This window comes from Saprolegnia parasitica (genome assembly GCF_000151545.1).
Source record: "Saprolegnia parasitica CBS 223.65 unplaced genomic scaffold supercont2.7, whole genome shotgun sequence".
NCBI classification, from domain to species: domain Eukaryota; phylum Oomycota; class Saprolegniomycetes; order Saprolegniales; family Saprolegniaceae; genus Saprolegnia; species Saprolegnia parasitica.
This window is the reverse complement of record NW_012156401.1, coordinates 508,808-532,701: the sequence shown is the minus strand read 5'-3', so window position 1 is coordinate 532,701 and position 23,894 is coordinate 508,808. Positions and strand designations below refer to the sequence as shown.

Genomic DNA, 23,894 nt, shown 5'->3' with positions numbered 1-23,894 from the left:
GCATGCATTCCGGAAAAGGCGATGGAGACGCCGAGCGGGAAGACGGTGCCAAGCCCCACCGAGGCGCAGCGCGTCTTCGAGCTAACGCCCGTGTGCATCGGCCGCAGTCGTGACTGCGAGCTCTCGTTCTCGTCCGAGGCCGCGCTCTCGCGCAGCGTGAGCAAGAAGCACGCCAAGATATACCCATGCCTATTTGACAGCAACGAACAAGTCCGCTGGTTCATCAAGGACCTCGAGAGCAAGCATGGCACGTACGTCAATGGCGATGAGCTCACGCGCGGTACGTCGATTGAGATCTTCCACGGCGACGTCATCGTGCTCGCCAAGCACCTCAGCGACAGCTTTGAAATCAAGTGCTTCCTCGAAGGCCGTGGCAACGCCAAGATCGTCCTCGTGACCAAGAACCCGCTCAACCGGCAGCCCATGATCGCGCCCACGAGCCCGCTCTCGTCGGCCGAGAAGCGCAAGCTGGCCAAAGACCCGCGCGAGCTCTCGGTGCAGAAGCGATTCCGAACGCTCGAGCGCGAAGAGGCGGCCAAGCCAGGCCTTGGCCAGTCGCCGCTCAAGTGCCCCGTGTGCTTCGAGTACTTTATCGAGTCGATGACGCTCTCGTGCTCGCACTCGTTTTGCGGCAGCTGCCTCCAGCACTGGCTCCTCAAGTCCTTGTCATGCCCCACCTGCCGTGTCGCCGTGGCCTTGCTGCCTGTCCGGACACGGACGCTCGACGACCTCTGCCTCCAGCTCATCGACCCTTCAAGCGAAGCATGGATCGCGCGTCAGAAGGCGCACAAGGCCGAGCTCGATGCGCATCTCCGCAAGGCGCGCAAGATCCGCAAACATTTCCTCGAGCTCCAAGGCCAGCCGTGGCCGACCATCTGGAGCATTTGGCACTCGGCGCGCGACCGCGACGCCTTTGTACACAAGCTGGCGACCGCAACCGGCGTCGTCCGCGTCGCGTGGTGCGAAGCCGTCGGGCTCACCGACGACGCGATTGGCACCCAGTCGCCAATCAAGCTCCTCAACGCGCTCTGCAACGTTTTGCCCGAAGCGTGCTTTTCATCGATGGAGAGCTCCGAGATGCGCAGTCGACTACGCCTCTTCCTCCACTACGGCTAACGCGCCGTCCCTCTAGACCCACCTCAATAGACTCGTTGTTTTGTTTGTTTCAACGACCGTTGCTCCAGGACCATCGAAGCCCATGCCCATCGCCCTCCGTTGGCAGGTGCACCAGTATGTATTAGCTACTGCCAGCGAACCGATCCTATTCGCATCTTCCTGCATGGAGTCCATCCTTTCGCTGTCTACTGCATGCGCATCCCCCGTCGACTTGGTGCCAAGCAAGTGTGCTTGGCGCGTCGCCACCGTCTTATCCGGACGCGCGCTTGGGCTGTGTTTGTTTTTGTATTCAGGGGGTGTGGTATCCGGAAGGCGTGGCTGATACAAACACCAAATGCGATTGGGGACAGAAACACGTCCGGATACGGATTCTGTATCCGTATGATATAATAGGAGTGTTTAATGTCGGATACAATTTGGTAGTGTAGTTGCCAGAAAGCGTTTGGAATGCCCGCAGCACGTGCTGCAAAACGCGAATCTCAACCTGGGCCGGATGAGCAGCATGGTGGAGCTCGAGCGTACGATCACGGACGACGACGACGACGTGCATGTGGCGGTCGTGGACGACGGCGCCGAGACCGAGGACGTCGAAGCCGACGACGAGGATCCGCTCTCGGTGCTTGGGAAGCGGCCCCATGAGGACATGTCCGACGCGTCACCGCAGGGCAAGCGCCTGCGCAAGGACGCCGTGGACGTGATCGACCTCGGCGATGAAGACGACGACGACGATGATGACGATGACGATGAAGACGACGAGGATGAAGACCGCCATGTGGTCTCGGTGAGCCCCCACCGCCCGTTCTCGAAAAACGATGCGAAGAACTTCAACATGAAAAACGCCAAGGCCAGTGGCGCTGCGTACGAGCAGGCGCAAGCCCCGCTCAGCACGCATTCGCCGAGCATCCAGCGCTTGCTCGACTCGATTGACAGCAAGACCAAGATGGAGCTCTTCTCGGATGCATTGGAAACGTACGGCAACGACCTCTTCCACGGCCACGAGTCGTGGCGGGACCAGCTCTTGATCAAAGCGTGCCGGCTCGACCCGTCGTTCGTGACAACGATCACGGAACTCGCGCGCCCAAGCGGCGCGTACAACTCGCCACTGGTGCTCAGCGGCGAAGAGGACGAGGCCGACGTGGAAGACGACGACGACGACGACGATACGAGCAGCGTCGAGATCATCGAGCCGCAGGAGCAAGAGATCGCACAGTCGGGCGATGATGAAGACGACGATGAGTTGAACCTCGTGTCGGGGGACGACGAGTTGAACCTGGGCGACTTTTTACAGTAATAAGTTAATGGTCCATGTTGTGCTCCCCATCGAAATACGGGCGTCTCGGCCGTCCATGGCACCAAGAGCTGCGAGCCCACGAGGTCGTCAAAGCAGCGACGCCTTGCAGGTCCATGGGCATCTCACCCCTGCGCCTTGTACACTCGTCTGCCTCGACTGCACCAACCGAGACGAGCGACCTCGTCTTGTGAAAAGCTGACCGACCTTGCCGCCAAGGGCTTGACGCAGCCGCGCGCATCGAGGGCAAGTGGTCCATCGCGAACCCGTTGCATAGCACAGACCCGACGCGTTTCTGCAACTGAAGCGAGAACGTTGCGACCACCAACGCAGCAAGATTGTCCTGATCGTCCTGCACAGCCATGTATACGCTTGCACGCGATCCAGCCACCGGTGTGCTGTGCCCCCCTTACAGCCTTGCACTTTGCCAGGTCGGTCGTTGCACTTTGCCAGGTCAGTCGTTGCACATTCCCAGGTACTGACGCTCTTCATCGCTAGTGAGGACGCTATTGCTTTCGGCGGCGTCAACCAAGACCTTGTCGACGAGCTCTTTGACGCGTCGACTCGCGCGACTCTGTCGTATTCGCGTGCCGAGGGTTGGCCTTCTCGATTCCGTCCTGTCGTGTACCTTCCAACCGAGGACACATAAGCGTGCAGGCCTCGCTGCAGCGATCACAGAGGCATGGGCGGCTACAAGGGCACGCCGTCTCGCCCATGCCACGCAGGACCATCGCTCGTCCCACTTGCATGCTACGGCAGACGCGTCGCCCATCCTCATTGCGCGTAATGACTTGGTCCGCTCGAGCCAATCCAAGGCCGCGCAACTGTGTGTCGAGCTTTCTATGCAAGGTTGCGCTGACGATTTGAGTTTTTCATCCAGTCTTGTTTCTCAATTGAGTTTGATCGTGACGTGGCAAATTGACGAACGCCCACATGCTGCACGGAAAACACGCTGCTGTCCATGGCTGCTGTCGGTGCTGTCTGCACCTATTTCTCTCTAGTGCACAAGGAGATGCACTCAACGATGGGAACGTGGCTCCTGGCTGCAACCTTCTACAGAGACGACGTCGCTGCGCACAGGGTTGATGACTGTCCGACATCCTCTACAATCCTCTGGCTCGCCCGTGAATGATCAATGATCAGCGGTGTACAGAGCGTAGAACTGGGACGTTCGTTCGGTCCTGCAATTGGGCGAAGCGCGTCGACGCTATCAGTCACTGCAAGTATTACTACTACTGCATGCAGTCTAGGATTGACTAGGCACCTGCCCGCACCCACGGTTCAGCGCGCGCCTGGATGTCGAGTTCGCGTGCCCTGCATGGGTACCCGCGCCTATGTGGCACCGCACAGGTGCTCCAGGTATTAGTGAATTCCATGTGAGCAAAGATACAAAGCAATGTAGTGCAGGTTCATGGCCGCATCTCCTCTGTGTTCATGGTTGATGTAGGGTGCCTGTGTAGCTTGCCCTGAAACTCAAACTCAAGTGATTTTGAGCGGGATACGATGGGTGGGACATTAAACTTAATTTTTTGGCGGCCAATACAAACCCCAAGTGCTTTCGTCGACCCAGAGCCAGTCGCAGTAACAAACACATGCACTAGCAGCGCTCTGGATCAACGCAGCATGTCCAGAAGCCAAACCCCATCGATGCCGGAGCGCTTCACCTTCTCGATGCTGCCGCGCCTAGGTCGGCGCCGGCCCTCGGACGGCGCGTCGGTCGAGCCCTCCGATGCGTCGCACACGGCCGAGCACGACGGCGACGACGACGACGAGGGCGAGTTTGAGGACCTCGAGACGCCGCCGCCTCTGCCACCCGCTTTCCACAGCAACAACGCCAACGCGCGCTTCGCAGCGCAGCCGCCGAGCTGGGACGTCCGGCGCAAGACGCTCGTCACAGACATTGGCGACCATGGCGTCACGTCGCTTCGGTACACGTCGATGAAGCACATGGGCGCGACGTCGACGGCGCGTGAGACCGAGCCGTTCTCGTTTCGCAAGTTTCTACATGCGCGTGGCAACGAAGAGCACCTGCAGGAGCTTTCGACCGCGCGCCGGCGCCACGTGCACCCGATCGACGAGGCGAGCGACGAGCCGATCGCGCGGTACCTCCAAGAGCAGCAGCGCTACACGTTTGCGCTCATCCTTCGCAACACGTGCCAAGTCAAAGACCACTTGCAGCGGACGCGGCCCGCGTACCGGTCGCAGCCGTACGACGACTTGACGCGGCAGGTAAGCGCGCTGCACGAGAAGATTTGCCGGCGGCTCGTGCAAGCCGGGCTCGGCGTCATCCTCCTCGACAATGACTCGCGCTTCGAGGACGTCGACTTCAACATGACGCCGCAGATGCGCCACTTTGCGCACACGGACAACATTTGCATTCTCCTCGACCCGTACAAGGACAAGGACCTCCTCGCCGAAGAGTTTAAGCGCGAGAAGGACGAGTGGGCCATCAAGCAGGGCAAAGCGTCGTCGCGGCTCAGCGAAAACTCGCACTTGACGACCGACCTCTCGTTTTCGCCGGCGCTCGAGCTCCAACTGACGCAGAACATCATCCAGAACGCGCTGCGGGAGTACGACACGGAGGCGTGGGTGCTCGACATGCAGAACGCGCTCTCGGTGCACGACGTCATCGAGTCGATCTTCCCGCTGCACGACCGCGTCTTCAACGAAGAGTTCTTCGCCGAGTACCGGAAGCGGACGTTTGCCTTCTCGGTGACGAAAGCCACGCGCGGCAACTCGGAGCGCTGGGCGATCGAGGAGCTCCGGTTCCACTTTGGCGAGCGCGTCGCGTTCCTCTTCGCGTTCATGCACATCTACTCGAAGCTCTTGTGGCCGCTCATGATGGTCTTCGTCGTCTACTACTTGGCGCTTCGGTTCCTCTCGGGCGCTGTGTGGCAAGCGTACGTCCAAGGCCTCGCAGTGCTCGCGTTCCTCGCGTCGGCGATCTGGGCGCCGACGTTCCTCGTCATGTGGCAGCGCGAGACGCGGCTCCTCGTCGAGAAGTGGAACATTGGCAACGACATCAAGAACAAAGAGTCGGCGTTCGATGTCAACGACGAGAACCCGCTCTTCCAGTACAAGTGGCAGCGCAACCCGCTCACCAACAAGATGGACAAGATGCCGATCTCGCGCAAGAAGACGGTCATCCAAGCCGTCATGTTTGGGTTCGTCGGCGCGTCGGTCGTGCTCCAGTGCCTCTTCACGCTGCCGTTCATCCAGTGGTACGTCTTCGCCAAGACGGTCGCCACCTGCGACGAGTGCAACACGGCCGCGCTCACGTCGTCGACTCCGTCCGTGTGCGTCGCGATGATCAACTGCTTCAACTCGCCGACGTCGGCGCTCGGGACAGACCGCTGGCTGTACATTCTCCTCCAAGGCGCGGCGCTTGGGCTCCTCATTGATATCGTCTTCTTCGAGCTCTTCAATTGGCTCTCGGCCAAGTTTGTCGAGTGGGAAAACTATGCGTGGAAGTCCGAGTACGAAGCGCGCCTGATTCAACGGCGCTTCCTCTTTGTGTGGATGAACTGGTTCTTCTGGTTCCTATTCCTCGCGTTCGTGTACCTTCCGTTTGGCGAGCAAGCCATCAAGTACCTCTCGTCCGACGCGCCGTCCGTCCCGGACGCGGTTCGCAGCGTCTTCAAGCTCATCCAATGGAACGCATCGGTGCTGACGCTCGACACGCTCTTTGTGACGCCGCTCGTCATCACCCAAGTGCTCAACATGCTCATGGAAACCATCATCCCGTACCTCGTGCGGAAATGCCGGGGCAAGCCGATCCACTTTCGCAACACGTGTCTGCGGGGCATGACGCACCAGACCGCCAACTGGTTCTGCACGCGCGCGCTCACGTCCAGCACCGTGACGACCAACAAGAGCGCCAAGGCCCTCGCGACCGCGATCTCGTCCTCGACGCGCTTCTTCATCCCGACCATGTTCTTCTCGGACGACTCGAACGGGTACACGGCGTACAACATCGTCGCCGAGTCCAAGCTCACGGAATTCGACCCGACGTTCGACTACCTCGACGCGGCGATCCAGTTTTCGTATGTGGTCATGTTTACGGTGGTCTGGCCGCTCTTGCCCTTCCCCGCGTTCCTCAACAACGTGCTCGAAGTGCGCGGCGACGCGTTCCGCCTCTTGTTTGTGAACCGCCGGCCGATGCCGCGCCGGGACACGTCGATCGGCGAGTGGGCGACCGTCCTCTCGTACGCCAACATCATTGGCATCACGGTCGTCGCCGGGCTCATTGCGGTCTACCACTTTCCGTACTTTGTGACGTCGTGCAACTTTGCCTTTGACAGTGCGGTCATGGTGCCAATGCAGTCGATCCCGTTCGAGCTCAGCACGAACGCGACGGCGTGTGGGGCCGAGATGCGGTCGCAGAGCTGGGTTATGCCCCAAGTGATCGTGTTTGTACTACTGGAGCACCTCGCGTTCTGCCTCCGGTACCTCGTGCTGCAGTTTGATCGGATGCCGTCCCGGATTGGCAATGCGAGCTACCAGCGGCTCAAGCAGATCGAGACGCTCGGCGTGTCCAAGTCGGCGTACGCCGAACAGTTTGAGTGTCTGCGCCAAATGCGCCTCGTCTTCGACAAGTACGACGTGCACGGCGCCGACCAGCTCCGGTCGCCCGAGGTCCTCCAGCTCTTTGTCGCCGAGTGGGTTGCCAAGCCGCCGTCGCAGATGCTCTCGGCCAACCTTCTCTTTCAGTACATGGACAAGAACGAGCTCGGCTACGTGAGCTTCTCGACCGTCTGCCTCCTGCTCATGCACGTGCACCACGACCGGTTCCTCTCGCGCCTCCTTGGCATTTCCGACTGGATGGAAGACTTTCAGAGCGCCGGGATCCAAGCCGCCGACTATGACGCCAAGCTCTCGAGCGACGAGTGGGATCCGACTGTGCATGGCCACGACGGCGCTGCGTAACGATCAAAGAATACAAGGCCGTATATATGTAGTCGTCGGTGGCGTCGGTGGATATTAGTGCGAAGCCGCGGCCAGCGCGGCCTGGGCAGTCGCGGCGCGAGACGCCGTCGTCGCGACCTGCGTCAGCGCTAATCGTATGGTATTGCATGCGTTAGATCACTCTCGAATCTGCTGGAATGGAAATGAAGAAGCACCTTTGAGGAATTGCTGCTGGGCAGAGCGGAGCTCGTGCGACGGCAATGGCGCAAACCAAAAGATTGGCGTCGGCATGGTCGTCACTGTCGACGCAGGTGGCGTGGCCGCCGGCGTGGCGTGTGCATGGCGGTGTCGCAGCGTCGGCTCCGCGACAGGCGCCTCGGTTGCTGTCCACGATACGTTCTTTTGGATGCTGTAGTCAGCAGTGTCCGACACGAGGACAGCCGTGTCGGCGGTGAAGAGCTCACGGAACGCTACCGACGAGAGCGTCTCAGGCGGAAGGCTTCGCCGGGCGAACGAGAGCTTAAAGAAGGCCTGGCGAAGCGCCTCGGCCGACGCCGCAGCGGCCTCTTCGTAGTCGGCCGCAGCTTCGATCGCAGCCAAGAGCCGCTCGTCCTCGTCGGCCATGCTGGTGCTGCCAACCGCGAACCAAACCGCAAATCGTTTGCAGCACGGTTGGGTGGCACTAAAAACACCCAATTGTACATACTCAACGAGACGACTGTCGCCCTGGCACCTAGGATTGTATGGGGTGTTTTTATCCAGACTCTACAGCGCACTTTATCGGATACCACCTATTACCCAGGTGACTAATACGTACTTAGACGAGTGCCTCTCGCAGCCATGCAACGCTGGCAGTATAAAAGTGGTCGCCGACTCGAATAAGTACGGCTTCTCTCCCGTATACGCACGGACAAAGTACGCCTTTCAAGTTTGTCGACTTGTGTTTACCAGTCAGTTTGCAATCGCCGAGTTCCTCCTCAAGCAGTAAAAATGGCCCACCGCGCTAAAGCCACGACGTTCGCCCAGGCCTGGCTCCGTGACACGGCCGCGTGGCCCGTCATCGGCGTCATCGTCGGCGCCTGCGCCCTCGCCGGCGGCGCCTCGGTCCGCTACCTCACCAGCTGCCCGCACGTGCACTGGAGCAAGGAGAACCGCGGCAGCCCGATCCGTGACAACGTCAACGAGACGAGCTGGAACTCGCACCGCAACCCGATCCGCCTCATGAGCGACAACCGCATCAACACCTTCCAGGAGCAGTCGCGCCAGTAGAGTGTTTTTGATCGCCACGCCGAGTCGTCCGCCCACGAGTGCGACGGACGCCATTGGTGTGGCCGATTGCGTATTTTAAAAAGCCCTAATCGAGTTGTATTGGATCCTAGTATGCCGATAGTGTTGCGTCATCGCAAGCAGAGTGATGCAGACCAAGCAAGTTGAAAAATGAACGAGGCCGAAGCTTTCGGTGGACATACAAAATGCTTGTCGGTTTGTCTATGCAGCAATGGCCCGTGTCTCTGCCGCACGCACGCGGCTATGCAGCAACCAGCGTTGATGGTGGCTCTTGGTGCTGCCAGCGAGCGAATCCACTCGACGGTTCATCCTGGCTACTCTGTAGTCTACCGACGTTGCGGGCCACAGCACCTTGGTAGACCGTGCGACGGGCAAGCGCAAGTCCATGCTGTCCTTGTTCGCTTCAGATGGAGGAGGACGCGAAGCGCAGCATCATGACGAAGGGAGGTTGGCAAGTTGGCTCTTCTGGCAAAAGCGTAGACGAGCCTGCAATCCCCAACGGGATACTCATAGTGCCGTTTCGAGAAGGTCTCTTGGTGGAAACGGCGCAGGCGGAGATGTACTAGTTGGCGCTTCGGACAGAGTCTTGCTCGGACGTGTTGGCGAGACTAGTCGACGAATAGAAATTACAAATGACGGAATGCTTGATCGAACAAGTATACCTGGAGAAGCAGCCAGGTAGAGAGCGAGCGCTCCCATCGAGGTCGTGCACCGACGGTCTCGTCCGGCACGAGTACATCAATTCAATCTTGACATGGAATGTATGTGCTCGTGCGTCCAGGGACCTCCTACGCGCATACTATGAGAGCTTTGGGCTTGATCCCGAGGGTGCACTGGTACTCCACACTCGTGCTTGCTCGTGTTTGTCGCATTTTGGGATTTCCTCGCTATCTAGAAGCGCCATCGCTGCACCATTGCCTGCAATGTGCATTTCACTACACATAGCGTTGGGCTTGTTGAAGGGCATTGTAGCTTGGTTTGGATGCATCCTAGCGTACGGGTGCAGCAAACTGAAGACGACGATGTACGAAGGTGAACTCGAGTGAGTTCGTCGCTCGACTCGGCAGTCGCTCGTTCTTTGTCTTGCCCACAAGCGGTATCATCAGATACCAACCCAATGGACTCGATACCTCGGACGAAGCGATGCCGCAGGTAGCCCGATGCAAAACACGTCTGATAATATACCTGAACTAGTCTCTTTTCAGTGATCTTGATTCGAGCAACGAGCACAAGGACATTGTTGCCTCCTCGGTTTGACCAACCACATCGACGCAGGTGCACTTGATAAAGCAGCTCGACAACGTCCCATGCATGAAGTACCCGCCGCCCTACTTGTGATGCGTGCCCACTCTCCTGCCACCGCTCGCTTTTCGTGTTGGCCCAATGCGGTGCCATGACTTGATACTTTGATACAAACTTGATAGTGTCCGCGCACAATTGTGAAAAATGAGGTTGATTGCCACGTATCAAACGACTATCAAGTCACTCGCTGATGCGCCAGTCATGCGGTGGTGCCACGTGGGATCGCACTCTGCAACTCATGAGCAACAGCACTCAACCCGTCTCCGCGCCGAGCGCCGTCCTGCAGCCTGGCATCGTCGAAGCCATCTCGCAATACATTCCAAGGTCGTCGGACGTACTGAACTTCCTCGACGCAGTCCCTCCGGCCCTCATGACACCAACAACCGTCGCGACCGCCGCCTTTTGGCGCAACCCGCCAGTGGGCATGACCCTCGCGTGGCCCGTACTGAGGTGCGGCAACGGCGCATCGACCAACCCGCTTGCCGTGCTCCAGGGGCTCCGAGCGCTTCTGGAGCGCGGGCTGCGCGTCGAGCTCCACCACCGCGCGACGCGACGCCACCACCTTGCGCTCTTCCACGCGCTGTACGCACGCAACGTTACCCTCGTGACGCTTCAGCTCGCGCGCGACCGTGAATTCGAGCTCGGCGATCGCGAGACGCTCGTGGACCTCGTGCTCTCGCTATCAGCGCTCATGTCCCTTGTCGTCCATGTGCCCAACGCCGACGGGACGTCGACAATGATGCTGCACGAGTTGCACCGCCTTGTCGCCAGCACCCGTGCCGCCTCGTTAACGCTCACGATCGAGCCCAACGCCATTGCGCCGCTGCCGTTCGCGCCGGCGCTCGCAACGTGGCTGCGCCAGGAGAAGAACAATGACCCCGGTTGCTATCATCGCCTCGCGCTGGATGCACCGCTCTTGCACGCGCGATCGACCGCCCACGAGGTAAGCGCCGTCCACGAGCTGCTCGACGCGCTGGGCGCTTCGTCGCTGCAAGAGCTCGACGTGCACCAGCGGTGTGGCCTCGGCACGCTGCCGCACCTTGTGCTTCCGAGAAGTCTGCGCCGCCTCCGATGGCACGTCGCTACCAACGACGCCGCCGCGCTCAATGCCTTCGCACGCGCCCTTGAAGACCTTGAGTTTCTTGAATCCCTCGACACCAACGGCCTCGACGCTCTCCAGGAAGACCCGCGCCTGCAGCGTATCTTGGCCCGCGTGGCGATCCCGAGACGAAGGAGCCGAAGACGGTAGAACGTGGTGGACAAGGCTAATCTTTTCTATATTAATATGGCAATCACAACTCGACACAACGGACGACGACAGTGCAGGCACGCAGCTTACATCATGCCGCCCATGCCGCCCATGCCGCCCATACCGCCCATGCCGCCCATGGCCGGAGCACCGCCCTCGGCCGGCAAGTCGGCGATAAGGGCCTCGGCCGTCATCATGAGCGAGGCGACCGACGACGCATCGACGAGACCCGTGCGGACGACCTTGGTCGGGTCAATGATACCGGCCTCGACCATGTCGACATACTCGCTCGTCTGCGCGTTGAAGCCAAACGTGGGCGACGACTGCTCGAGGAGCTTGCCGACAATCACGGCGCCTTCCTCGCCAGCGTTCTTGGCGATCTGCGTGACCGTGGCGCGGCAAGCACGCTCAATGATCTGGACGCCGACCTTCTGGTCCATGTTGGCGCACTTCTCGTAGAGCGACGGCAGCTTGCGCGACGACCAGAGGAGCGCGGTACCGCCGCCCGGGACGATGCCTTCTTCGACGGCAGCGCGCGTGGCGTTGAGCGCATCGACGACGCGGTCCTTCTTCTCGCCGACCTCGACTTCGCTGGCACCGCCGACCTTGATGACGGCAATACCGCCACCGAGCTTGGCAAGGCGCTCCTGGAGCTTCTCCTTCTCGTAGTCCGACGTCGTCGAGGCGATCGAGTCCTTGAGGAGGAGGCAGCGCTCTTCAATGGCTTCCTTGGAGCCTTCGCCGTGCAAGATCAACGTATCGTCCTTCGTGATCGTGATCTTCTTGGCGCAACCGAGGAGGTCCGGCGTCGCGTTGTCGAGGCGGATGCCGACGTCCTCCGAGACAACCTTGGCGCCCGTGAGGACGGCCATGTCCTGAAGGCCGGCCTTGCGGTTGTCGCCGAAGCCCGGGGCCTTGACGGCGCAGACCTTGATGCCGGCACGGATGCGGTTGAGGATCAAGGCGGCGAGGGCCTCCGACTCGACGTCTTCGGCGATGATGAGAAGCGGGCGCGACTGCTTGTAGACGAATTCGAGCAACGGCGCAATGGCAGCGGCCGACGACACCTTCTTCTCGACGAGGAGGATGTACGGGTTCTCGAGCTCGCACGCCTGCGTCTTGGTGTTGGTGACAAAGTAGGGCGAGATGTAACCACGGTCAAACTTCATGCCCTCGACGACCTCAAGCTCGTTGTAGAGCGTCTTGCCGTCCTGGACCGTGATGACACCTTCGCGGCCAACACGCTCCATGGCGTCCGAGATCAAGTCACCAATCTCCTTCTCGCTGTTGGCCGAGATCGTGGCAACCTGGGCGACCTTCTCCTTGTCGTCAATGTCCTGCGAGAGCGTGGCGAGCTCGGCGACGACAAAGTCAACGGCCATCTGGATACCGCGGCGGAGATCCTGGGGGTTCATGCCGGCAGCGACCGACTTGCAGCCCTCGCTATAGATGGCGCGCGTGAGGACCGTGGCCGACGTGGTACCGTCACCGGCCGCGTCGTTCGTGTTGTTGGCGACCTGGCGGAGGAGCTGGGCACCCATGTTCTCGAACTTGTCCTTGAACTCAATGTTCTTGGCGACCGTCACACCATCCTTGGTGATCTTCGGGGCACCGTACGCCTGGTCAATGACCACGTTGCGGCCCTTGGGGCCGAGCGTGACCTGGACGGCGTCCGCGAGCTGGTCGGCACCCTTGAGCATCAAGGCGCGACCCTCGACGCCGAAGCGGATGTCCTTGCCCGATGAGAAGAAGCGCTTGGAGGCGGCGCGGGACATTTGCTTGGAGAGCATCTTTGTGGTTGAGTGATCCGGTGGAGGAAAATTGCAAACTGCGCTGCAAGTTGCGGCTTGAAACCCTGTTGACGTAGCATACAAAACCCAAGACAAATGGCAGCTGGACTTCTAGAAAAGTCACTTGGCCGGCGGCAACTCCGCGATCGAGATGACAAGGTTCGCCGGCCGTGGCCCCATCGAGGCCTTCACCAGAGATGCGTACAATGTATTGGAAGGGCTTGACGAAGCGGCGTCCCGTGCAATAGACGCCAAGCATGTCGTCGGCGAGGGACCGCCGGGCCACTCGTTCCTTGTCGCGGGCCGCACATGAATTCCTGGCACGCCATTGGCTGATATTGCAGATGCGCCACCACGTAGACGCGATGCCATTGGTCAAAATGCGAGACAGTCTAGAAAATCCGCAGTTGAACTTGACGTTCGTGAAGATTCTTGGAGAAGATTTGCCCTTGGCTGCATCTTGCGGCAGATGCATTTGCTCGACACGACGATCGTCCCCACATCCCCAGAGCACCGCAACAACGACGACCATCACTGACAGATCGGGCGCTTGACAAGGATCGAAGCCTCGCCTATTTGCTGTCGCCGGCAGCCTGGTCATGCGCCCAAGCAAGCAATGAATGATATGTGGCCGCAGCTTCAACTGGGCAATGCAAGCGCGCCGCGGAGCACCGCCGAGGCAGCGTTCCGACGAGGGCGGTGCAGAACATTGATGGCACTCGCAGCAGCGATAACTGCACGTCTAGCTCACGTTGCCAAGCCGGCAGATTCCGACGAGAGCTGTACAGGTGGACGTCGCGACACAGCTTCAAGTGACGTGGCTGCCGCACGAGGGAGTACCGTCGTTCGATGAAGGAGGCACTCGGAGACGTGCTCTGAGGAGCCGAGCAATGAAGTGGAGCAGAGTAGACTAGCTAGCTGGCAGGGATCCTGGGCGCACAATCGTTGAAACCCACAACTCCAATCGGACGAGTCCGGTCAAGAAAGGCTGATGAAGGCGACGACGCCTGCCTTGCAGGGAAACAAAACGCGTGGAGGAATAATTAGTTCATTAGAGAAGACCGACGATGGCTTAATACGGTACTGCGTTCCAAGCTTTGTAGAGAATTACATGGACGTAAGGAGCTTCTCGACGGCCGCATTCTCGTCGCCCTTGGTCTCTGCGAGCGCTCGCTTGACGAGGTCCTAGCGAAGACGCCACCGAATGAGCGCCATTGCATCTCTGATCAGGATGAACCTTGGGAAACCCCATATCGCAGAGGCGCGTGACAGCTTCCGACTCCGAGTCCTTGCCCATAGCATAGGACTCTGTCCAGAAGGCCGCGGTCGAGTCGAAGCGCGCCTTGTCGTTGATGTACATCTTGGCCACTTCGGCGTCCTGAATGCACCACGTGAAATAAGCCATCATGATAGTACGAAAGGAAGGCCGTCGACAAACCTGCGGGTCCGTGGGCTCGGCCGCCGACAAGAGCGCTTGGATCGACAAGAGCGTCGTCTTGATCGTCAGCGCGGGCGACCATGCGTCCTTGAGCACGTCCTACCAAGGGCGCATCTTTGAGCACGAGATCGTCATGGCCTTGCAGGCGTACCAAGCAGATGGCGCCCGTCTGCGACGACACGTTGGGATGCCAGACCTTGGTCTCGAAGCGGACCTTCGGCGGCTCGAATGGGTATGTCTTGGGGATATTGATCTCGAGGACGAACGTGCCGTTGGCGTACGGCGTGCCCTCGGGGCCGCGGATCGTACCCACGAGCGCGTCCAAGACGCCGGGCTGGCGCGCATGCGCCGAGACGCCCGAGGTCTCGACGTCCTTCTGGCACTCTTCCAGCTCCTTGCGGATACGTCCGGGTCCTACGCAGCGTCATAAGCCTCGGGTGATGGGCCAAGGTCTTGCGTCTACCTGCCATCCTTGCTGACTTCGTTCTTTTGGCGATTGGGCTTTTGCGTGTATTTTTTATCCGTTGAAAGCATTTAAAAAAACTTGGTGTTTGTATGGTATACCAACCGACGTTGGATCAAAATGGCGTCGTTGGTCGGGGATAAAAACACGCCATTTTACCACCGACCCGCCAGCATCCTGGGTGCACAACCACATGCAGAGTGTGCTATCACGTCCAGCGCTGTCGACCATCTACTTATTCGCAGTGGCTTGTAAAGCACCGTTGCGTGTACGAAACATCGGCGGGCAGCCGCTCTGGCGCAGCTAACGTTGCGTCAAAATAGACCGCCTCTGCTCGGTCCTCCGGTAGGGATCCATCTCGTCCCGTCAGTTCGACGAGAGGCTCAGGCCATGTCGCTAGTGTACTTTGTTCACGCGCCTCCTTCGAGGACACCCCAGAGACGATCCGACGACACCTCATTTCTTATTCTTAGTTGCGCTCCCCGGCTTGGCAGAAGGGAAATTTCTCGGCGCCGTTGACAAACTCGCGGTGGTGGACGGGCGCAAAGAGGTGGAACGTTGCCATCGTGTTGTGAATGTTGCCGATCGCATGGATCGTTGCGTAGACGCTGAGGAGCGCGCTCGAGAGAATGACGACAAGTGTGAAGGCGCGCGTGCACCCGCTCAGGTAGCTGCCGTCGTGGGGCACCATGCGGAGGTAGCACACGCACGGCATGATCATGCACGGCAGCGTCACTGTCGTCGCGCCAATGAGCGACAGGATGTCGGCAAACGAGCCCTGGAGCATGACGGCGACAAAGCACTGGCCGGCCACAATTAGCGTTCGCAGCACGAAGCGACAGGCGATTTCGCGCTTTGTAAAGACCACGAGCTCGCTTGCCATCGTCGCCTCCTTCTAATACATCGTATCAACCATATATCGCATGCGATGTCTACCTCGTCCACCGGCTTGTAGACGTGCGTCGACGTCATGTCGCCGTCGTTTCGCACCGGCGACAATGGCGCGCTCTGCCCAAGGAGCGCAATCGAATCTTCCGAGGCGAGAAGAACCCCCGTTGCGTCGCTGTCCTTGCCAAAGACCTTGCGCTCGATCACAAACAGCGTTGGCGTCAAAATGACGGGGTACGCGACCATGATATGCAGCAGCATCGCGCTGGTCGCGAGCGTCTTGGCGAGACCCCGGGGCATGCTCTCGAGGAGCGTCGCAGGCGCCGTGCAGCCCAATTGAAAGTACGTGGCCGACCCAATGCCAATGTAGAGACACGTGATCGCAATCAGCGTCGCACTTAGAACGAGCACAAAGCGACCCACGTCCTTGTCCCTGCGCTGGCGGTGCAATGGCGGCACGAGCAGCGCCGTGCCAAAGGCAAACATGATCGTGCCGTACGCTGAGAGGACGCCAGAGAAGGTCACGGCCGTCGCACGCGGCGCCATCGGATGCAGCGTCAGGTTGACGTACAGCGCAGCGCTATCGGCGAAGAAGGTCGCGAGGCCGCCAAGCACGCAGAGCGCGAACGTCTCTTTGAGGCTTGGGAGAAAGACGATTGGGAGCATCGCGGTCGCCAACAAGAGGATCCACGCCGTCGACGAGAACTCGAGCCACGGTGCATGGATGTACTGAGCGATGGATGGAAGCAGCTCCGTGCCGCCCAGTACAAGGAACGCAATCGGGGTCAGAAGACACGAGAGCGACTCGGAAATGAGGATGATGTACCTAGCGCAACATGACGCTCGATGGACGAGACGCGTTGTCGTACTGTCCGAGCGGACCGCAGGCGTGCAGCCCCAAGTCGCCGTAGGTGCGCACAGACGGTGGCGCCAAGGACATGCACTTGGCGAGCAAGGCGCTAGGATAGGCCATAGGAAGCGCATGCTCAGCCGTGTGCGTAGTACCTGGCATGGAGGTTGCTGGCGGACAAGAGGTAGAGCAGGATGGACCCCATGAGCGGTCCCGTCGACGCAAAGACGTGGCCCATGCTCAGCGACGCGACGCCAAACGTATACGTGAAGAGCACGGCGATGCTGTGGAGGTCATCGTCCGCGTTGTCGTCGGCCATGACCCTTCGCGTGCGAGTGATCTTGCGTAAAACGCGTTTAAAGCGTTGGAGGGTTAAACGACACTTCAACTGCCGGGCCGCCTTGTTATCCGGAAGATAAACACTATGCGGATACAATTCAGATCGGCCGACAGCACAAGACGATGGACGTCGGGCGCAAGCTGTGGCATGGCTGCATCCCGGTCTGCTTCTCGATCGACGCGTCCGAGATCACGACGCTCCAGGTCCCGCGCCCCTACTACGTACGTCTATGCCCTATTGCATGGGCCTCATGGCGGCTAGGCCATGGTGCCCCGCGTGAGCTCGCTCTTCACCGCGACCGAGCTCGTCATTGAGCACTTCAAGGACGTCGCGCCACCCATGCTCTCGGCGCGCACTGTGTGGTTCTCCAGCAGCGATCGGCCGCTCAAGTGGTACGCACCTAAGGCCACTGCGATGGCAGCAACGAACCTTTGCCTTCGCCTGTCTCTAGGCAGCTCCCGTTTGGCGTGCTCTACGACCTGTACGCCGACGCGACGCTGCCCTGGGACATTACCGTACACTTTCAGCGGTACCCCACAGAGGTACGCATCGCCTGCACGCGTGGATCTCGTGAACACGCATGTCTAGCTCTTGCCGTGCGAAGACATGGGTGCCGTCGAAGCCCATTTTATGAACAGCTACAAGCAGGTAACGCCGCATGCCATCGACATGAGCATGGGCATGGAGCAGCTATTGTGCATACGGACGTAGGCGATGTACCTCTTGTACGGCTCGACCAAGTGGATCATGAACCTACCCCAACAAAAGCACGCGCAGCTCTGGGAGGCCGTCAGGAAGAGTGCTATTGGCAGCATATCAACTTGATACTAAAAGGTTTTGGGTAGACAACTATAACCTCTACCAAGACGTGCACAACGAACTCGTGCCGCGAAACGAACCTCGACGCCATGTGCCACTGCGTCTCGTGCTTCCGACGGAGCCGATGGTGCAGCTTCCGATTCCTGCCCACCGAGAAGGCCCGCTATTTCTTGCAACTCGATCGTTGTATTGATTGCGTGCGTAGATTTGGTCACGGTCGCCGACGTCCTCGCGTATCTGGTGCCCGACTTGGCGCTGGCGACCCACAAGGTGCTTTTGCACGGCATTCCGGTCGCGACCGACGTGGCGCTCGCCGAGATTTACGCGTCGTTTGTGTACCCCGACGGCTTTGTGTACATCACGATGACGCGCGACTTGATATAAATAGTCGATACCTTGATACAAAAACAACAACAGCACCAAACAATAGACACCTTGTTGCGATGGGTTAGTTGTTGATGCCTTCGTACGTCGGCACCATGTACTTGATATTCACATACGCATCGGGGCCACCGATGCGCTCCATCTTCTCGAGGGTCGCTTGGATGAGCGCGCCAACATCTATGACGTGGCGCCGCTGAGGATGCCGAATGCATAAAAACTCGAAACGAAGAGACCTGTGTCTCGTCGCTGGCTAAAGTCGATCGCGTCACCAATGTTATGCCGCTTGTTCTTGAACGTGTTGAGTCCGGGCAGCAGTTGCCTATTCACGCAATTCAGCGTTTGACGCTCCAATACGAAGATATGAACCGGTAGTAGGGCACGAGGGCCGGTCCAATCCCTTCGACATCCAGGAGCAGCTGGATGTTCTTGAGCGTCTCGCAAATCAAAGGCATGTCGCGCGTGTTCAAAGCGACGCGGATCGGCGCAATGAGCTTGTGAAGACACGCGTGGACCTTCTCGGGGAACATACGGCCGTGCTGGAGCAGCTCAATCGTCCCTGTCGAGGCGAGGAAGTGGTACGGCTCTTCCTTCTCGCGTGTGCCTACGCCATGTGCGTGAGCCAACGCACGTGGCATTGCACAGAAGTACCTTCAATGAAGAGCGGCAAGAAGACCGAGTAGTCGATTTCTTCAAAGCGCTTGGTCCATTTGAGGTGGTTGCCGCCGGTGCGCGGCTCGACGCAGACGGGTACGTGGCCTACGAGTGGCCGTAAGACGTCGAGCGATCCTAATATCGGAAGTACGCACCGCGGTTGTACGAGCTTGGGAAGTTGGACGTCGGGATTTGGCGCTTCTTGAACGCGCCCGCCACCTACGCGGTTATTGAGGTCGAGATTCAGGTTGAGATACGATGGGCAACCGGTGGCAACGCGTCGACAGCTTGCTTTTGCTTGTGTTTTTCAAGCCGACTTGCTTCTCGAGGAGCTGGCGCGTCGGCGACGGAAACGAGAGCTTCTCCATGATCTCGCCGCGCTCCTTCTTGAACGAGTGATCGGCCGCGAGGTTCTCCAGCGTGACGTTGACCTTTGGGTTGCGTCGGTGCTTGGGCTGGCGCTTGACGGACGACTTGGGCACGGCGTCGTCCGTCATGCCGCCAAAGCAACGGCTTGCGGGTCCAGCGCCAGCTTTTGCTTGAGCTTGACCTCGAGGACGCCGGCTGTCGCAAGAGATGTGTTGAGTGATTTGGATGCGAAGAGGAGGTAGACGTACTGCCAGCGATGCCCGGGTGGTGGCTCTTCTTGGTCGACGCGAGGCTCAGCACCGACGACGGCATGCTGCCCGCGGTCGTCTCCGGCACCCCGTGACGTGCTTAAAAATAGAGTGTAGCCACATTGTGCAACCGGTTAGTTGGATCAAGTCGGTGAACGCCTCGTCGCAGTTATTACCATGGTCCACCAGGTGTTGGTGTCGATCGAGCAGCGTTCCAACTTGAAACGTTGCGTCGCGCCTTTTCGCTTTGCCGTCGACGCTCCGCAGCGCTGTAAAACGCCAGTCGCCCATCTGTGAACGAGCTAGTACCTCTGGGACTGTGCGACCTGCTTGGTTGGACGCTGGACTACAAGCGTTGGACCAAGCACGCCACGTCCCAGCGTTGCCGCATATATGGTCCATCGGGTCGAATCGCGGTTGCCCACCGATAAGAACTCAGTTGCGCTTTTGAGACCAACGACCAACAACGAGCAGTAGCATGCCGCGCGAACAAGGACAAGGCAACGCGGGCGGATGGCCCAGCACGACCGGCAACCCCTCGGGCGAGAGCCGCTCGAACGCGCCCCCCAAGACCACGGCGCCCCCCACCACATCGCCGGCGACGATGACCTCGGGCAAAAAATCGACGTAAGACCTCGCCGCCCCACTGAATATGGCCTCCAATACACTGCGGGTTTTGGTGCTTTGCAATAGTAGCAACATTGAGCAATCGAGTAGAACGATGGGTGGTCAATGCACGCCCTGTCCATCTCCACGACACGGCGACAAGACGCCTGCGAGCACACGCTCGTCGGACGCGGAGCTTGTGCATCAACGACCTTGTATACCCTGTCGACGACGATGTTGGACTCATGTGGACGGTGGAGGAAAAGCATTGGCGCAGCTTAGTGGCCTTCGAGACGGGCGTCGAGGCGGTGGGTGCTAATGATCTCGGAGAAGCACTGCGTGCGGATGAGACACTCGATGAACGGCGTCTCGTATGCTGGCCGGAGCGCCGTGAACTTGTGCTCGTCAAAGATGATGACCGACTCGGTCGCATCGCCCACGACGAGGCTCGCGGCCGTGTGGTCAAAGAGAAGGTTGGCCACGAGCTTATAAAAGACGCCGCGGACGTCGGCGTTCGGAAATGTCGTTGGGAGCACCGACGACGGCCGCGGCCCGACGGCGTCCAGTTGCAGCGCCGAGGGGCACACGAGCAATGTATCGAGCTGTGCTTTTGCCGTTGCAAACGCATCGACGAGCCGAATCGGACTCGTCGCGTCGTCGAGCAGCCCCATGTTTGGCCACTGGAGCTTGCGCGGACCGAGGTACTCGAGCGTGCCGCGATCGAGATCGACGACGATCGCACACGACGACGGCGACGGCAGCGGGAGGTCGTCCCGCGTCGCGCAGCTCTGGTGGATGCCGACGAGGATCGGCGTCGGGCAGTGGAGGTACGAGAGCAGACTCTTTGGCAGCACAGGGATGTAGATGTGGCACCACGCAAACGGCGCCAGTAGACACCGAATGGCTTCGGCCGAGAGCGTCAGCGCCGACAGCGACGACGAGAGCAAGAGGATGCTGTGCTCGAGCAGCGCGTTTGCGACCACCTCGAGCACGAGCGCATTGCTAAGCGTCGCAAAGAGTGGCGCCAGGCCAAAGTCGATGCGGGGCGGCGCCGGGAGGTCGAGGAGCGTGCCCGAGTGGCGTCGGTGCAAGAGCGCATTGGGCGACGGCGCGGGCAGTGGCGCCGACGTCGGCGACGGCGCCGGCAGCGTGTAGAGCCGCCGGACATGATCCGGCAAGAGCGGTGTCGGCGTATCCAAGAGGTGCCGCGCGACGATCGACCGGAGCCCGTCAATGAGCGGGAACGGCGACGCGACGCAGACCCCTTGGGCGATAAACTCGGCATCGCCGCGAGCCACGTAGGTTGTGTAGCACATACAGTAGAGCGTGCCGAGGTCGCCGTTTTGGAGCACGACAAACGGAAACAGCACGTCGGGCTCGGGCGCCGGACTCACAAGCTTGCCATGGGGCACAAAGTATGGCTGGATGCGCTTGGCGAGGTCCGAGACCTTACGCTGCGACTCGGGCGACGGCGGCAGCGACGGCGACTTGTCCTTGCGCACATACGAGAGCTCGAGGCGCGTGCCCGAAGTCTCCGTCGTGATCGTCTTGAAGAGCACGATCGCATCAATGACGGGCGTCGACACCAAGTCTTCCCGCAGCACCATGGGCGTGAGCGGGTAGTTGGGTCGGTAATGGACTTGGAGCCCGTCCGGTAGCGACGTGCTTCGAATGATGCTCTCGAGGTTGAGCCGCACAGGCGCTTCGTCGTCCGAGTCCGAGTCCTCACTCTCGACGTGGTGGACCAACGGCGGTCGCTCGCTGTTGGGAATGTCCGAGATCGAGTCGTACTCGGAGAACGAGTCGCGCAGCACCGCCGTGGACCGGCGCTTTGTAGCGTTGACGTGCTCGTCGTCGTCGTCACTGTCGCTGTCGCTGTCGAGGAGCGTCTTGGCGGCCTTGTCGCTCAGCGCAAGCGTATACAGCGGGCTCTTGACGAAGCGCTCGTACCACGACGCATTGAGAACGAGGCAGATCTCCGACTGCGCGACGCTAAACGCAGCGAGCGCCGCGTCCTTGGACTGGAGCCGCAAGGCGTCTGCAAGACTGGCTTTTGTGGGCGCTTGGATCGCGCTCGAGTCGACACTGGCCTTCTTGAGCAAGTCGTGCGTGAGGGTCCAGAAGAGCGTCACATCGGAGGTGCATTTCTTTAGAACGTATTCGACGTGGAGCCAAAAGTAGAGCTCGAAATGCTGGCGCTGCTGCATGAGAAAGAGGAGAAAGTAGTGCGCCGCGCGAGGGTTCGTAAGGAACCGATCGAGGGGCACAAAAGCGGCCGTGTGCTCCGAGACCTGCAGCATCTCGAGGTACTCGGTGCTCTTGAGGAACCGCGGCAGCTCTTCGCGCGTGAGCCGCTTGAACGCGAGCCGCTGGATTGACCGAAACCCGATCCAGCCAATGTCGTCGTTCTGGATGCTCGCCAGCACCATCTCCTCCAGCTCTGGCGTGAGCTCGAGCGTCGCCGAGATGCTGCACTCGGACTTGGCCGTAAAGTACTTGTCGAAGAGCTTGAGCAGCGACGGCGTGCCCCGCGCCGCGTCGCGCTCCTGCTCGAGCTCGAGGAGGAAGAGGAGGACGTTGTGGTAGTTGCCATCGTCGGTCGTTTTGCTAAAAGTCGAGAAGGTACGGCAGCTTCTTGGGGTCTTTCACAATCTCGTGCAGCGAGAACGGCGCGTGTGCGCGGAGGCGGCTGACTTCCGAGAGCTGCAAGAGCCGGCGCTGCTTTTCGTCCATGGCCGTCTCGGCGCGCTGCTTGTCGCGGAGGTACTTGCGAAACTTCTTGCTCAGTGGCATCGGATACGTGCTTGAAATCGACTTGTAGTTCATGTTGTTCTTGGCCATCTTCTTGTACTTGTCTTGGATCATCGTCGCGGCCTGCGCGAGCTTGGTGCTGGCCGACGATGGCCTATGGTCGGCTGCCGCTGGCGATGCAGGCGTCGACCGGTTCGCCGTCGGTGCCAATGGCGGGCGCGGGTCCGCGACGTCGTCGCCAAAGAGCCAGCTGTCGAGGTTCTCGGGCTTCTTGATCGCGGTGAGGAAGTTCATCGTCAATTGCCGCCGTCTATCTTGATTTGATGGAACAGCCAGCTCACTTCCGATTGGTGCAAATCCATGCGAAATATTTTGGCGAAGATTGCAATGCGATTTTCCCATTTTTGCCCGCGAGCGTTGGCTGCACGCGTCGTTCGTGCTGTCCAGGAGGGCGCTAGACAGCAGATCAAGCTCGCACACGCGCGCGCGAAGCTACCTGGGCATGGCGCTGCCCCCCAGTACCTGCGCAGCAACACCATAACCGGACGGCGTTTGGTGCGCGTGCTTGATCTGCTGTCGGACGCCCTCCTGGACAGCACGAACGACACGTTTGGCCGCGACCCGACAGTCATACCTGAACTGTAATTAGCGATCGTCTGCATGTGTGCCACATCGACGTAGAAAGTCGAGGCCTGCCGCCCGTACTCGTGGACCGAGGTACCGTTTGGTACATGGCTGGCACCAGCGCATGCTGCACGAGCTGCAACCCCCCACAGTTCTTTGCATATATGGCACAAAGGACGTGGTAAGGCCATAGCATCGCCCGGCGCGGCTAACCTATGACACAGGTTGGATCTTCTGAATTCGTTGCACTTTGCCAGGTCGTGTGCACTTTGCCAGGTCGTGTGCACTTTGCCAGGTCGTTGCAGTTATCGAGGGTCCAAACCGGGCGGTTTCGAAATTTAGAAATGACCTCATTCTTCAATTTGCCAGCAACATGGCACACCTCGAGCTCACGGACCAGCAACCCGCCTCCTCATGGGGCCGACCCCACGGGGGAAGACGCAGCCCCGAGCAGCGGAGACGAGCGAGCCAATCTCATGTACGCTCTCCATTCCTATCGGCATATTGATCTCTTGCCTGTGTGCTC

At 59.8% G+C, this 23,894-nt stretch overlaps 11 protein-coding genes across 11 annotated transcripts; 5 read left to right on the top strand and 6 right to left on the bottom strand.

Annotated features, from left to right (window-relative positions):
- The first annotated feature begins 16 nt into the window (after window positions 1–16).
- SPRG_02923 (hypothetical protein) lies at window positions 17–1,152 on the top strand. Its single transcript, XM_012341507.1, has one exon. The coding sequence runs from the start codon at window positions 22–24 to the stop codon at window positions 1,114–1,116; it is 1,095 nt and encodes a 364-aa protein (XP_012196897.1). The 5' UTR covers window positions 17–21; the 3' UTR covers window positions 1,117–1,152.
- A 413-nt stretch (window positions 1,153–1,565) lies between these two features.
- On the top strand, window positions 1,566–2,441 carry SPRG_02922 (hypothetical protein). The gene has a single exon (XM_012341506.1). It carries the CDS (start codon window positions 1,610–1,612, stop codon window positions 2,405–2,407), a length of 798 nt encoding a protein of 265 aa, XP_012196896.1. The 5' UTR covers window positions 1,566–1,609; the 3' UTR covers window positions 2,408–2,441.
- Window positions 2,442–3,989: 1,548 nt separating this feature from the next.
- SPRG_02921 (hypothetical protein) lies at window positions 3,990–7,363 on the top strand. The gene has a single exon (XM_012341505.1). The coding sequence runs from the start codon at window positions 4,028–4,030 to the stop codon at window positions 7,328–7,330; it is 3,303 nt and encodes a 1,100-aa protein (XP_012196895.1). The 5' UTR covers window positions 3,990–4,027; the 3' UTR covers window positions 7,331–7,363.
- On the bottom strand, window positions 7,343–7,986 carry SPRG_02920 (hypothetical protein). Its single transcript, XM_012341504.1, has 2 exons — window positions 7,525–7,986; window positions 7,343–7,458 (listed from the first exon to the last, which is right to left on the bottom strand). Exons 1-2 carry the CDS (start codon window positions 7,931–7,933, stop codon window positions 7,385–7,387), a joined length of 483 nt encoding a protein of 160 aa, XP_012196894.1. The 5' UTR covers window positions 7,934–7,986; the 3' UTR covers window positions 7,343–7,384.
- Window positions 7,987–10,136: 2,150 nt separating this feature from the next.
- On the top strand, window positions 10,137–11,167 carry SPRG_02919 (hypothetical protein; the record flags this gene model as incomplete). Its single annotated transcript, XM_012341503.1, has 2 exons — window positions 10,137–11,097; window positions 11,163–11,167. The coding sequence occupies 2 exons, from the start codon at window positions 10,137–10,139 to the stop codon at window positions 11,165–11,167; spliced, it is 966 nt and encodes a 321-aa protein (XP_012196893.1).
- Window positions 11,152–13,029, bottom strand: SPRG_02918 (chaperonin GroL). Its single transcript, XM_012341502.1, has one exon. The coding sequence runs from the start codon at window positions 12,935–12,937 to the stop codon at window positions 11,234–11,236; it is 1,704 nt and encodes a 567-aa protein (XP_012196892.1). The 5' UTR covers window positions 12,938–13,029; the 3' UTR covers window positions 11,152–11,233.
- A 940-nt stretch (window positions 13,030–13,969) lies between these two features.
- Window positions 13,970–14,884, bottom strand: SPRG_02917 (hypothetical protein). The gene is made up of 5 exons (XM_012341501.1): window positions 14,839–14,884; window positions 14,527–14,789; window positions 14,376–14,474; window positions 14,175–14,315; window positions 13,970–14,122 (listed from the first exon to the last, which is right to left on the bottom strand). Exons 1-5 carry the CDS (start codon window positions 14,843–14,845, stop codon window positions 14,045–14,047), a joined length of 588 nt encoding a protein of 195 aa, XP_012196891.1. The 5' UTR covers window positions 14,846–14,884; the 3' UTR covers window positions 13,970–14,044.
- Window positions 14,885–15,282: 398 nt separating this feature from the next.
- Window positions 15,283–16,930, bottom strand: SPRG_02916 (hypothetical protein). Its single transcript, XM_012341500.1, has 4 exons — window positions 16,732–16,930; window positions 16,596–16,685; window positions 15,775–16,552; window positions 15,283–15,730 (listed from the first exon to the last, which is right to left on the bottom strand). Exons 1-4 carry the CDS (start codon window positions 16,893–16,895, stop codon window positions 15,308–15,310), a joined length of 1,455 nt encoding a protein of 484 aa, XP_012196890.1. The 5' UTR covers window positions 16,896–16,930; the 3' UTR covers window positions 15,283–15,307.
- Window positions 16,931–17,012: 82 nt separating this feature from the next.
- On the top strand, window positions 17,013–18,192 carry SPRG_02915 (hypothetical protein). The gene is made up of 7 exons (XM_012341499.1): window positions 17,013–17,137; window positions 17,178–17,308; window positions 17,368–17,458; window positions 17,505–17,564; window positions 17,628–17,715; window positions 17,762–17,893; window positions 17,941–18,192. The coding sequence occupies exons 1-7, from the start codon at window positions 17,039–17,041 to the stop codon at window positions 18,117–18,119; spliced, it is 780 nt and encodes a 259-aa protein (XP_012196889.1). The 5' UTR covers window positions 17,013–17,038; the 3' UTR covers window positions 18,120–18,192.
- Window positions 18,184–19,267, bottom strand: SPRG_02914 (hypothetical protein; the record flags this gene model as incomplete). Its single annotated transcript, XM_012341498.1, has 6 exons — window positions 18,184–18,296; window positions 18,353–18,438; window positions 18,486–18,720; window positions 18,768–18,875; window positions 18,926–18,989; window positions 19,088–19,267. The coding sequence occupies 6 exons, from the start codon at window positions 19,265–19,267 to the stop codon at window positions 18,184–18,186; spliced, it is 786 nt and encodes a 261-aa protein (XP_012196888.1).
- Window positions 19,268–20,235: 968 nt separating this feature from the next.
- SPRG_02913 (hypothetical protein) lies at window positions 20,236–23,051 on the bottom strand. The gene is made up of 2 exons (XM_012341497.1): window positions 22,662–23,051; window positions 20,236–22,600 (listed from the first exon to the last, which is right to left on the bottom strand). The coding sequence occupies exons 1-2, from the start codon at window positions 23,036–23,038 to the stop codon at window positions 20,272–20,274; spliced, it is 2,706 nt and encodes a 901-aa protein (XP_012196887.1). The 5' UTR covers window positions 23,039–23,051; the 3' UTR covers window positions 20,236–20,271.
- Window positions 23,052–23,894: the final 843 nt, after the last annotated feature.

Coding starts and splice junctions, on each gene's coding strand:
- SPRG_02923 (XM_012341507.1), top strand. CDS start 22: ATGGAGACGCCGAGCGGGAAGACGGTGCCAAGCCCCACCGAGGCGCAG.
- SPRG_02922 (XM_012341506.1), top strand. CDS start 1,610: ATGAGCAGCATGGTGGAGCTCGAGCGTACGATCACGGACGACGACGAC.
- SPRG_02921 (XM_012341505.1), top strand. CDS start 4,028: ATGTCCAGAAGCCAAACCCCATCGATGCCGGAGCGCTTCACCTTCTCG.
- SPRG_02920 (XM_012341504.1), bottom strand. CDS start 7,933: ATGGCCGACGAGGACGAGCGGCTCTTGGCTGCGATCGAAGCTGCGGCC. Junction 7,459..7,524: donor CCAGCAGCAATTCCTCAAAG/GTGCTTCTTCAT, acceptor CCATACGATTAG/CGCTGACGCAGGTCGCGACG.
- SPRG_02918 (XM_012341502.1), bottom strand. CDS start 12,937: ATGCTCTCCAAGCAAATGTCCCGCGCCGCCTCCAAGCGCTTCTTCTCA.
- SPRG_02917 (XM_012341501.1), bottom strand. Junction 14,475..14,526: donor AGACGGGCGCCATCTGCTTG/GTACGCCTGCAA, acceptor CGCCCTTGGTAG/GACGTGCTCAAGGACGCATG. Junction 14,123..14,174: donor GCGATATGGGGTTTCCCAAG/GTTCATCCTGAT, acceptor CGTCTTCGCTAG/GACCTCGTCAAGCGAGCGCT.
- SPRG_02916 (XM_012341500.1), bottom strand. CDS start 16,895: ATGGCCGACGACAACGCGGACGATGACCTCCACAGCATCGCCGTGCTC. Junction 16,686..16,731: donor GCCAGCAACCTCCATGCCAG/GTACTACGCACA, acceptor GGCCTATCCTAG/CGCCTTGCTCGCCAAGTGCA. Junction 16,553..16,595: donor GCCTGCGGTCCGCTCGGACA/GTACGACAACGC, acceptor ATGTTGCGCTAG/GTACATCATCCTCATTTCCG.
- SPRG_02915 (XM_012341499.1), top strand. CDS start 17,039: ATGGACGTCGGGCGCAAGCTGTGGCATGGCTGCATCCCGGTCTGCTTC. Junction 17,459..17,504: donor TTCAGCGGTACCCCACAGAG/GTACGCATCGCC, acceptor ACGCATGTCTAG/CTCTTGCCGTGCGAAGACAT. Junction 17,894..17,940: donor GATTCCTGCCCACCGAGAAG/GCCCGCTATTTC, acceptor TTGCGTGCGTAG/ATTTGGTCACGGTCGCCGAC.
- SPRG_02913 (XM_012341497.1), bottom strand. CDS start 23,038: ATGAACTTCCTCACCGCGATCAAGAAGCCCGAGAACCTCGACAGCTGG. Junction 22,601..22,661: donor CGCCTCCGCGCACACGCGCC/GTTCTCGCTGCA, acceptor CTCGACTTTTAG/CAAAACGACCGACGATGGCA.